Raw genomic sequence first — 12,820 nt, 5'->3', positions numbered from 1 at the left:
TGTAGTGTCAGAGAAAAAAATGGGCAAATTCTATAAAAATTGGTAGGACAGGGGTTCTTAACCTGGCATATAAAGAAAGAGGAGTCAAGGGTTCCTAGTGTTTGATTAGGGTGGCAGGGTAAATGGTGGTGGCATTCACTAATTTTAGGAGACACTAAGGAAGTGCAGGTGTATGGAGAGACAGGGTCATGAGTTCAGTTTGGCCATGTTAAGTTTGAAGTGTTATTGGGATATCCAAATAGACGTGTTCTCTGAGAATTTGGAACGTGACTCTAGGGTTCAGAAAAGAAATCTAGACCAGAAATCTGGACCAGAACTGAGATTTTGGAGTGACCAAAGTAGAGCTGAATATTGGAGCCATGAGAAAGGGTGAGGTCATCCTGGGAGAGTATGAGGAATAGGAAGATGTGTAGGGCAGAACTTCACTTCAAATTTTTTTGCTTTATTTGGTCCAATATTGTCTTAAGAGCTAAATGTGAGTGCTTTAGGTAGGGCATGCACTCTCCTGTAATCCCAGTGCTGCCCTGCCTCTGATTTGATTTTAGGAATGAATTGGGCAAGAATATAAACAAAGACCTAGTTTGTTTCATTCACCAATGTGTTCCTAGCACTTAGCTCAGTCCCTGGTACATAATAATTGCTCTACAAATATTTGCAGAATAAATGAATGAGTCAGTGAGTGAATTGAGTAAGCAAATGAATGGGGAAAAAAGCCTACAAAAGAGACTTAGAAGCAGTAGTTGAAGAAATAGGAAAACTGAGAGAGTAGTCTTTGTCTCGGATAGAGAATGTCTCAGGGAAAAGGGAATATGAGTGGTCAACCTTGTCATGTAAAAGGAGGATGGAAAATGCTGATGCCTCACTGGCAGGAAGGAAGGTCCTGGCGCTGAAGCAGGAGCTCTCCGTGGGGGTAGTTAGATTGGGAGGAAATGAGAACGCAGTAGACTGAGTGTGGGGTAACTGAGCATGAGTTTAAAGAATCTTGCTGTGGACATAAGAAAACTGAGGTCATGGTAGGTCTTGTTGGAGAAGATACTGGTGGGGAAGGATGGCTCCATTTTAAGATGGGAGAGGCCTAAGCCTAGAGGATTATGTGAGGATGTCTGCTTCCAGCCAGGGTTTGAGTGCATATTTTAATATCCTGCTATAATATCACTGCTGATACATGTTTAAGAACTTTGATCCTGCACTCTAACAATACATATTAGTTGGACTTCAGTGTTAGGCTTCTCAGTGGTTTAAAGCAAAATATCATACCTACGAGCTGAGAAGGTGGCATTGGCTGGGAATTCAGACAACACTGAGTTGTCTCGAAGCATGTTACAAAGGAACTCCTGGTCCAATTAGTGGACTTCTAAAGTCCCCTATCTCTGAGATGTGATGGTTACATAAAGCTGTCCTGGATATACAGTATTTCCATACTAACTGACCTTGCTGTGCTTTATTTTTAGGAAACACGAAGGAAGGAGGGCATCGTCAAGCTGAAACCTCATGAGGAACCTCTCCGTTCTGAGATCCTTAGTGGAAAATTCACCATCTTAGTGAGTCTTTAGGAACCTCTCTTATAGTGTCTCCTTACTTCCTTTTGTAGCTGTTGTCCTCTTTGGATTTTGTACCTGGATTCCTTATCTTGAATCTAGAGAGTCTCAACATTTGGGAGCAAACATGAAGCAGCTATACAGTTTGCACAAGATTATTCTAGTAACAAGTGAAATGATGGAGACTCAGTCGTATAGTAGATGGAACCAAGTTTCTTCTTTGGCCCATTAAGGTTAGTCAGGGTCTTTGGATGGGTAGCTAGTGTTTCAGAGGCCCATCCTTGCAATCAAGCTGCCTCCCCCTAGAGAGCACAGCCTTTCAGCTAAGTATACAATCGTACTTCTAAGGCAGAACGTGGAAACCATGGTTGTATTCTGTGGTTTTCCCCTGATGCGCATTTCTTTTGCCATTTTATCTGGGAAATTAGCTAGGTGGCCAGTGTAGACTACCCTTTAATCTCTCTGTAGTTGATAAGTTAATGGAATGTCGTTTTTTCCTACCACACAAATAATGATGAAAGGGATGCTGAGCATCAGGTGTGGGAGGAAATAAACCTTCTTCACTTCCTGGCGCAACTGATGCAAGTCAGAGGAGTATTGCCAGCATCTATTCTCTTCGTATGAAACTTCTGTCTAGGATAGGAGAAGCCCTAGCCATTGTTGTGATCTTCTATTTCATTTCTAAGTATTTCTCGTTTTTGTTCTTGTTTTCTCTAGAATGTTCGGGACCCAACAGGAGCTTCCATTGCCCTCTTCACTGCCAGATTGCATCATCCCCACAAGTCAGTCCAACATGTGGTACTTCAGGCTCTGTTTTACTTGCTAGACAGAGCTGTAGATAGGTAAGCATGAAGATTATCTTTTATTTGGTCTATATCCAGATGGGGGAATGACAGTCCTTGACTCACTTGATGTACTTAGCAGCGCCATCACCATGCTCCTAGGACATGCCCTGGGAAGGGCTATGAATAGAAAACATTTCATGTCCTTCAGGGCTTTGCTTGTTTCCAGGAGCCATCAAGATGGTGGGTGTTCTGTATCTTTACATGCTTGGTTCTAGTTCAGGATAACAGAAGCTGAGAAAGCCAATTGACTAGTAATCCTCAGCGCATTGAGAATTACCTATTGAAAGAGAGTGAAAGGGAAATGACTTGTGCTGGTTCTTTTTGCTCATTTGCCCCTGCATATTGATTTTTAAAACATTCTGGGGTCTCAGTTTCTTTGTAAAATAGGAAAAATGTCATTAGGTCAGAGAATTTGAGAATTGGCATTCAGGAGAGAAGAATCCAAAAGTATAAAGTTAAGCAAAATCATCTTTATAAACAGAGGCATGAGCAAGAAGAATCAGCCTGGGTCATTTCTCCTTCCTTCTCCAAGGTAAATGGTATTATGACTATTTTACAGACAATGAAACCAAAGCCCAAAGAAGTTTTGTGACTCCTTTACAGTCATCATATTCCAGTCCAGCTACGCCTAACATCTTGGTTTCTTTGCTCTTGACTGGAGCTATTTGTACCCTACTATGTGTCCTTTGGCCATACTTCCTTTTTTACAGTTTGTTATTACACTGGGTATCATTAGCTAGTTCTCTGCTGTTAGAAGTGATACATCGAGGGCTGAAACCTGAGATAGTGAAAGATAGCTGTGCACAGCATCAGTCATACGGTGGACTCAGAGAGGGTGCGGATAGCCAAGTGATTGTCCCAAGGGGGGCTGGCTCTCTGTCTAGTTCACTTGTTGCTACCTTCCTAATGTTACTTTCATAATATTTAGCTTCTGCTTCTGTGCTCAATAGGAGATATATCCAAACCATACACAGCATTATTTTGAGAAAGGGAAGTTACTGAGGTAAGGAGAGAGGACCAGTGGTCTCAGGGACCCTGTACTGCCCAATCTGAAGTGTAGAATTTCTCAGTTCTTCTTTCCCATGATTGATCTTCAGGCATAATTTCCAGAATATATAGGTTTCTTTGAAATCCTTTAGCTTGGGGGAATGAATGAAACATGACTTTACCAGAAAATTCACTGGCTTTCCTTCTTGGGCAGCTCCGAGTCAGAGCTCTCCTATAGGCATGGCAGGGGCCAAAGCTTGCTCTCTCCAATGTGAGCACTCATTGGATGCCTGAGGAGAACCACATGGGTGTAAACATACTTAAAACTGTTTTCATGATTTTCATTCTTTTCTTAAAAACCCTTAGTGACTCTTCATTACTCAGAAGGTGCAGATAAGATAAATAAATGTGAACCATTTTCTCCAAGCAAAATATTCTCACTAGTGAGTAGAAATTCTTGTTTCCCATGTTAACTTCCACCACGATGCGAGAGGAGGAAATCTTTCCCTTTATTTAAGGCTCACCTTCTATGACTGGTTCCCTTACAACACCAACCTGTCATGAGTAAAATGCTTTTTTACTCTGACTTTAACAGCAGTTTATTACCACTACCAATTATTTAGTATTACATTTTACACAGCCTTATGGTGTCACTTCTCTTATACTGTTCTTTTCGATGTTTACCATGAGATGTAAGTTCCATGCAGCCAGGGAATCTTCTTTTTCACATTACATAATAGAAACTCCTCAGATCTCTATGAGTGGAATGGAAATGGTATCATAAACTTCCAGATACCCATCATCTATCTTCAGAGTGCTCTATACCCAATCTTATTTCATTGATAGCCTTTCACCCACCCCGTACCCTCAGTTATTTTGAAACAAATATCAGGGACTATGTTTTAAACATCTTGGTATTCCCAGGATAGTATCAGGTCAGGAATCAAATTCAGTAGGAAAAAAAACAACTATTCTTAGTATGGAATTAGCTATTATTGTAGACCTCATATTCTGTACCCAGAAAAACAAAAGTCCTGCCACATTTGTATTTATTTCATGTGCCTTTACAGGATTGGCAGTTTTCATTCTGCACTGTACCTTCTTTTCATTAAATTCTGTTTCCCCTGGCACTGACTTTGTTTTGTCTCAGTCCTCTGCCACAGGCTGGTACTGGAAGGGGAAAACCTATAGTTCTTTGAATTTGGCCCTTAATGAGCTAGTGGAGAAATGGGAAGTGTCTACACCTGGATAATCTACTTAGTAATTGTGTCAGTCATGTAACAGCATCTTTGATCTCAGTAAACTATAGTCTCTCTTGAATAGGGGGGGGAAAAGTCAAGATTTAGTGCTAACTGTAATCCATTAGGACCATTCAAAACTCAGAAACTGATGGAGAAACTTGGGTCTGCCTCAGAATTAGAAATATTTGCTATTTCTTGGGTGGGTACTTTCACCATGCAAAAAAAATTAAGATACAAAATAACATTGGGACCTCTGATTTCAGGATCATTTTGTGCCAAAAATCTTCTCAATTTTAAATAGATAGGAAAACTGTTGCTTTCACCTGTGAGTAATCCAAGCATATGATTTCTTCCTAATGACCTTTTGGGTGTGCAGATCAGAAGGTGGTAAGATCTGGCTTGGTTGAAGAGTGTAACTTTGAGAAGTCTTTAGGCAGTAAAGGAGATTGAACTAAAGAATACTTTTGTATCTTCGCGTGTTCTTAACCTCAATCTAGTAATAAGCTCATTACCTCTTATTTTTCAAGATGCTTTCCCAAGACCGTATGTGGGTTTGTTCTCTTCCTACAAGTCCTAAGAGATAAATTCATCATCAATGAGCTTAGAGCTTTGTTTTACATTTTCTCATAGGTCTGAAGTATTTTCTTAGCCCTGGGCTTCCAGTCCACTGAATTAGAATTCAGTGACCATTTATCATGTACCTATTTGTAAGGACTATACTAGGGACTATAGGGAGTGATGAGGTGAACAAAACATGTTTGGGTCCCCTAGGAGAGAATCAGATGACTAGACAACATTGAAATGCTTTAAAAGCCATAAAATAATCCTGCAGAAAGATTTATGGGGTTACAAAGGGGTAAAGGATGGCAGTACATCAGGGAGGTCTTATGGAAGAGGAAGCTTTTGAGTTGAAGATGGAATGTTACAAAATTTGGATAGGCAGATTCGGAAACCTGGGAGGAAACAGTTCACATTTTGATAATCTAGATGCTCTGGAACATTTTCAACATAGGAGTTTGGTACTTGAAAAATATGCATCAATAAGCATACTTTCAATTCCAACATGTGGGGCTTTTCTGCCACACCTCCAAGCAGTTATCGGATACCAGCTCAGTGTTTTACAATTCAACTCAATTCTGACACCATCTACCTGTTAGATCAGACCCCTGAGGTTAAAGGATTTCAATCCTGCCAGACTTACCTCTCCTACCCCCACCCCCATACACAGACATCAGTGGCAAGTTCAGGTTGTCACCTGTACTTCTTATCAACATGCTATATAGATAGAAGGTTCCAACGATCTCCTTCTTGAGTTCTATGAATTTACCAGTGTGGCTCACAGAACTCAGAGAAACATTTTACTTACTAGGTTACCAATTTGTTATAAAAGGATATAATCCAGAACAGCTAGACGGGAGGGATGATGGGGAAGGCTTTAGTGAAAAGGGAGCTGGGCTTCCATGCCCTCTCTGAGAGGGTCACTCTTTCAGCACCTCGATTGGGAAGCTCTCCAAACCCTATCCTTTTGGGTTTTTATGGAGGCTTCATCACTCAGGCACGAATGATTAAATTGTTGGCTATTTGAGATTGAACTTGATCTCCAGTCCCTTTCCCTGGGGGGAAGGTGGGGAAGGGGGAGGTGTGGGATGAAAAGTACCAGCCCTCTACTCACGTAGTTGGTTTCCCTGGCAGCCATTCTCATTCTTAAGTGATGCCTAGGGGCATTCCAGAACTCCTCTTATTAACATCACAAAAAACACCTTTAACTCTCCTCTTTTAGGAGTTCCAAGAGTCTTAGGAGCTCTGTGCCAGCAACCACATTGAAGACCAAATACGTATTTTTTATTATAAATTGCAATATCACAAGAAGCATAGCAGAAACCAAAGATAAATTGTCTTTTTGTACAACCAGTGTTCTGGGAGGTAGTTATTTTGGTCATGAATCTGTCCCAACCTCTGATTTTGCCCTAGGCTTTCACCCCGACTCATCCATCTTATTATTTACAAATGTTTTTGTTCAATGGTTGGTTTACAGCTTTGAAACTCAGAGGAACGGGCTGGTGTTTATCTATGACATGTGTGGTTCTAATTACACCAACTTTGAGCTGGATCTTGGCAAGAAAGTCCTAAACCTGCTGAAGGTAAGGCTGTGAGAGAGCCCCTTCAATTCTCCTTCAATGGTTAGGATACTTCTTTCCATTCTTTGGGAGACTTAGGAATGATGTAAACTGCAAACATTATGTTCAGTGTAAAGGTCACCTGTACATGATGACTAATATTTGCTTCCTCAGAATACGAAATGGGAAATGGTCTTCAAAGTGAAGTGGGAGGAATTAAAATAAGAAATGCACAGGAACCTTTTGAGTCATGAAGGTGGGTTGGCCCTCTCCTAGAGTTGCGTAGAATAAAAATTAATGAAGGCCTAGATATGCTCAGTGTCTGAAAAATGTCACCTAGTCCGTGACTTTCAGACTTTTTTTGTCTGTCTAGTCAGAAATATGTTTTACATGTTGACTTCATATACAAAAGTGTATGTTCACTGACCTATACACATATGTATAGAGTTCTGTATATAGGTTAAGTTCTTACTTTGTGTAAGATTTAATAGATGGAGGCAGAGACGAGAGGAAAGAAAGAGACCAAGTTATGGAGCCAGGAAAGACTTTATTGGGATCTGCGATTCCCGGGCGAGGTTCCATGACCCTGGGAGTGGGGAGTCAGGGATGTCGCACCTGGTTTGGGAAGGGCGGGGGTTTTTTATGGGTGAAGGGGTTCCGGGTTTGATCTTGGGAGGACACATTATCAAATAAGGGCATTTCAGGGACGCGGCGGGATGGAATAGGTTGCCTCCTCTGTCAGGGTGATGGGAAGCTGGAGCTTCTTGATTGGCTGTTTTCAAACTGGCCCGGGACATTCCAGGTCTGCAGGTGAGGGGTGGGGGTCATCTGTGCACGGTGTTTTTCTCTAGCCCATAGCAAAATGGCCGCTTAGTCACCTTCTTAAGGTAACTCTTACACTTTGTTATCCCAAACTTAAAAAAAATTATTTTTAATGTTCATTTATTTTTGAGAGAGAGAGATACAGAGTACGAGCAGGGGAGGGGCAGAGAGAGAGGGAGACACAGAATCCGAAGCAGGCTCCAGGCTCTGAGCTGTCAGCACAGACCCCAATGTGGGGCTCAAACTCATGAGGGCTGAGATCATGACCTGAGCTGAAGTCGGACCTTTAACTGACTGAGCACCCCCCCTGCCCCCCGCCATGCACCTCTTATCCCAGACTCTTAAGTCAAGAGGCATTTTGTAATATTTTGAAGTTTATTTGTCATTTTTATAATATTTTTAACTTTAAAAGATAATATACATATGCCACTTTATAATCAAACATTATTATTTTTGCAATGAGGGGGAGCCTCCTGGGTGCTCAATTGGTTGGGCATCTGACTTTGGCTCAGGTCATGATCTCACAGCTCGTGAGTTTGAGACCTACCTTGGGCTCTGTGCTGACAGCTCAGAGCCTGGAGCCTGCTTTGGATTCTGTGTTTCTTTCTGTCTCTGACCCTTCCCCACTTCTCTCTCTCTCTCAAATAAATAAACATTAAAAAATTAAAAATATTTTTGCAATGAAATGTATTATTCATAATGAGTGGAGAAGAATAAAGGCTATAAATAGCCTGTGGCATTTCAGGTGAGATTTTGCTGCTCCATGAATTCTTGCACTAAACTTACAAAAGAAACATAAGGTTTTCAGAGCTGTTTAGATTCCAGAATCAGGATAAGGGTATGTGGATCTGTGTGTATATATTTGTAAAACAAAACAAAAACTTTTTATAAAACAAGCTTTACCCTTAGTATGTACAGTCACTTTGATTATTCTATTTATTTATTTATTTTTAAAGTATTTATGTATTCTCAGAGAGAGAGGGAGGAAGAAAGAGAGAGACACCTAGCAGGGAAAGGGCAGAGAGGCGGGGGGGAGACAGGATCCAGAGCAGACTCTGTGTTGACAGCAGAGAGCCTGATGTGGGGCCTGATCTCACACACCGTAAAATCGTGATCTGAACCAAAGTCGGACACTCAGCTGAGTGTTCCACCCAGGCAGCCCTCTATTTCGTATTCTAAAATGTTAGTCATGAGCCACTAAATTAATTAAAGGACCCACTGGGTGAAGACCTACAGTGTGAAAAACATTGATTTAAGATTCTAGGCAGTCTTTGTTCCACGGCCTCCCTTGGGAGAACTGCGGGAGCTAGAGTTTTAGAAGTGCTTATTTACTTTTACAGCTTTGTAACAGAGAGTACATAGGGAGGGTATTTTACTGCATGTTGTTTCCTGGCACTTGGCATTTGTCATTCATCATGTTACTAAAATCCCTATTGTGCCAAAGGGATTGTGATTGGGAACTGTGGTTCAGTTCTTTTTTTTTTTTTTTTTTTATAAGAATGATATATGATTTATTTTCTTTACAAATACGGAGTTCTGTGTTCAGTGGTTATAACTTGCCATTTTTTACTGAACAGTTGTGTCTTTGTAATCTTTCCATGTCATGAGTCACTCTGTCAGTGCATGTAGCTGTTCCTCACTTTTCCCCTACCTCACTTTTTTTAAACGCCTAACGTGGAGCTTGAACTAACAACCCTGAGATCAAGGGTTTCATGCTCTATTGACTGAGCCCAGCCAGGAGGTGCCCCTTCCCTCACTTTTTTTTTAATTTAAAATTTTGTTTTATTTATTTTTGAGAGAGAGAGCATGTACCTGCAAACAGGGGAGGGACAGAGAGGTGGGAAGACACAGAATCTGAAGCAGGCTCAAGGCTCTGAGCTGTCAGCACAGAGCCCAACACTGGGGTTGAACTCATGAGTTGTGAGATCATGACCTGAGCTAAAGTTGGATGCCCAACCAACTGAGCCACTCAGGCGCCGCTTTCTCGTTTTTTTTTAAATGGCAGCAGGTTCTTTTTATGGACATAACAAGCAGAAAAAATGACATGCTGGTTTTTTGGTGTTACAAAGGGTTCAGTGAGCATTGTTTTACATACATTTTTGTATATTTGACCAATCATTTGCTCATGACAAATTGCTATAAGCAAATTTGTAGGGTAAATGAGTTCATACATTTAAAATTTTTTGAGTTTATTTTGAGACACAGAGAGAGAACGGGGGTGAGGAATGAAGGGAGAGAGAGAATCCCAAGCACATTTCACATGATTAGCACAGAGCCTGATGTGGGGGTTAAATTCACGAACCATGAGATCATGACCTGAGCGAAGATCAAGTCTGAGGCTTAATCGACTGACCCACTCAGGCACACCACACATTTAAATTTTAATAAATATTGCCAAATATAGTTTTACACTCCTGTCAACAGCCTTTTTTACCAGTCTTATCAACAATTTATTATTTGGATTTTAATCATATTCATGTTTTTATGTGGTGTTTTTATTACTAATGAGTGTCAGCATATTTTCATGTTCATTGAGAAGGGATATTTAAAATTTTCTTATTCTTATATATTTTACCCAATTTTTTATAAAAGTATTTATCTCTTAGTAATTTGTAAGACTTATTATTAACAATGTTAATAAGTATGTGTTACCAGCATTTTTTATAGTTTATAATTTATTCAATTTTATGGTGTCTTTGTCATTTACTATATTTTTCATAATAATTTTTTTTACTATACTACATATACTTTATTTAATAATATATATCATAGGGGTGCCTGCGTGGCTCAGTCAGTTAAGCGTCCGACTCTTGATTTCAGTTCAGGTCATGATCTTACCATTCATGGATCAAACCCCACAACAGGCTCTGCATTGACAAAGTGAGACTGCTTAGGATTTTCTCTCTCTCTCTCTCTCTCTCAGAATAAATAAATTTAAAAATACAGAACAGCAGCAAAATATATATATATCATATATGATACATAATATTATAGATAAAATAATTTGCTTTCAAATAGCTGTCTGGCCAACATTTACTAATATATTTTTTCCTATTCATTTGAAATAATGCCTTTATATATGCCATATGGTACCCAATGTCCCATTTCTGGGTACTCTATTCTATTGATCTAGTCATCTAGAATAACATATGCACTGTTTCATTTATTTTAATCTTAAAGTAAAATTTAATATCTCATACAACAAGCATCCTCTCACAATCTTTTATTTCTAAAAGTTGTTTTGACTATTTTTGCATTTTTATTTTTACATGACTTTTGTATGCTTTATTTAAATTTTTATTGATATGTAACGTGCATATTGAAAACAAACTTTATTTTATAACCAGTTCTTTATTTTATTGTATTTTGTTCTATTGTATTTGTATTTTATTTATTTATTTTAAATTACCTCTACACCCTACATGGGGCTGGAACTTAGTACAAGGCTGAGATCAAGAGTCACATGCTCGGGGCACATGGCTGGCTTAGCTGGTGGGGTGCGTGATTTTTGGTCTTGGGGTTGTGAGTTTGTGCTCCACGTTAGATGTAGAAATTATTTTTAAAAATTAAAATCTTTTTTTTAAAGTTTATTTATCTTTGAGAAACAGCATGTGTGTGAGTGGTTGGGGGGGAAGTCAGAGAGAAAGAGGGAGAGAGAAAATCCCAAGCAGGCTCTGTGCTGCCATCCCAGAGCATGATGCGGGGCTCTATTTCATGAACCCAAGGTCATGACCTGAGCCAAAGTCCAACACACAATCGGCTGAGCCACCCAGGCGCCCTGGCATCCCTTTTTTAAAAAGATTTTATTTTGGGGGCGCCTGGGTGGCTCAGTCAGTTAAGCCTCTGACTTCAGCTCAAGTCAGATCTCACATTCGTGGGTTCGATCCCTGGGTCGGGCTTTGTGCTGACAGCTAGCTCAGAGCCTGGAGCCTGCTTTCGGTTCTGTGTCTCCTTCTCTCTCCACTCCTCCCCCTCTCATGCTCTGTCTCCCTCTGTATCAAAAATAAATAAAACATTTAAAAAATTTAAAAAAAAAAAAAAGGATGCCTAAGTGGCTCAGTCAGTTAAGTAACCGACTCTTGATTTTGGCTCAGGTCATGATCTCATGGTTGTTGGGTTTGAGCCCTGGGTGGGGTTCTGTGCTGCTGACAGCGTGGAGCCTGTTTGAGCTGCTTGAGATTCTCTCTTCCTCTCTTTCTGCCCTTCCCCGCGTTTCACAATAAATAAATAAACGTAGGGGCGCCTGGGTGGCTCAGTCGGTTAAGAGTCTGACTTTGGCTCAGGTCATGATCTCATGGTTTGTGGGTGTGAGCCCCACATTGGGTTCTGTGCTAACAGCTCAGAGCCTGGCCCCTGCATTGGATTCTGTGTCTCCCTCTCTCTCTGTCCCTCCCCCACTCATGCTCTGTTTCTGTCTGAATCAATAATAAATAAAGAATAAATAAATAAATAAATAAATATTAAAAAAAACAAAGTTGCACGGTCTACTGACCTAGCCAGCCAGGCACTCCTCGCTCTTTATTATAAAAGCAATTAAAAAGCAGCTCCAGAAAAGGTCTCTGGCACCCTTCCTCATACACCCAGTGTCATTCCCCAGAGGGTAACCACTTTTTCCAAATTTTAAATGTGATGAGAAAATTTTTAAAAAAATCATCATCTTTTGATTAGATGAATTTTATTTTATTTTTTATTTAAAATTTTTTTTTTCTTTAATGCTTTTTATTTATTTTTGAGAGACAGAGAGACAGTGCGAGCAGGGAGGGTCAGAGAGAGAGGGAGATATAGAAACTGAAGCAGGCTCCAGGCTCTGAGCTAGCTGTCAGCACAGAGTCCGATGCGGGGCTCGAACCCATGAACCGGGAGATCATGACCTGAGCCGAAGCTGGATGCTTAACTGACTGAGCCACCCAGGCGCCCCTATTAGATGAATTTTAGAGTCATTCAGTCATGTTTGGGGGAAATGAAACACTCTCAGATTTTATTTGGATATAATAAATTAACAAATTAGAGAGAATTGATATCTTTATAATGTTATCTCCCATCCAAGAGTGCTGTACTTTTTTAAGTCTTCTGCTATGTCTTTCAATAGTGTTTTAAAATTATTTTATTTATTTTACATGTGTCTTTTTTTTTTTTTTACATTTATTTATTATTAAGGGACAGAGAGAGACAGAGCATGAACGGGGGAGGGGCAGAGAGAGAAGGAGACACAGAACTGAAAGCAGGCTCCAGGCTCTGAGCAAGCTGTCAGCACAGAGCCCAATGCGGGG

General features: G+C 40.2%; 1 protein-coding gene and 1 long non-coding RNA gene across 3 annotated transcripts in view; one reads left to right on the top strand and one right to left on the bottom strand.

Moving 5' to 3' along the window:
• Positions 1–12,820, top strand: part of PTPN9 (protein tyrosine phosphatase non-receptor type 9) — a 79,462-nt gene that overhangs the window by 37,411 nt on the left and 29,231 nt on the right. For both annotated transcript variants that reach the window (XM_029952843.1, XM_029952842.1), the window contains exons 4-6: positions 1,452–1,541; positions 2,256–2,380; positions 6,647–6,752. In XM_029952843.1, coding sequence (XP_029808703.1) covers positions 1,452–1,541; positions 2,256–2,380; positions 6,647–6,752 — 321 coding nt within the window. The remainder of the gene's footprint in view (positions 1–1,451; positions 1,542–2,255; positions 2,381–6,646; positions 6,753–12,820) is intronic.
• On the bottom strand, positions 3,944–6,331 carry LOC115302856. Its single transcript, XR_003913673.1, has 2 exons — positions 6,284–6,331; positions 3,944–4,125 (listed from the first exon to the last, which is right to left on the bottom strand). It is a non-coding gene; the product is annotated as an uncharacterized LOC115302856 (long non-coding RNA).

Source organism: Suricata suricatta, chromosome 9 (genome assembly GCF_006229205.1).
Source record: "Suricata suricatta isolate VVHF042 chromosome 9, meerkat_22Aug2017_6uvM2_HiC, whole genome shotgun sequence".
Taxonomy (NCBI): domain Eukaryota; kingdom Metazoa; phylum Chordata; class Mammalia; order Carnivora; family Herpestidae; genus Suricata; species Suricata suricatta.
This window is presented reverse-complemented; position numbering and strand designations above follow the sequence as displayed.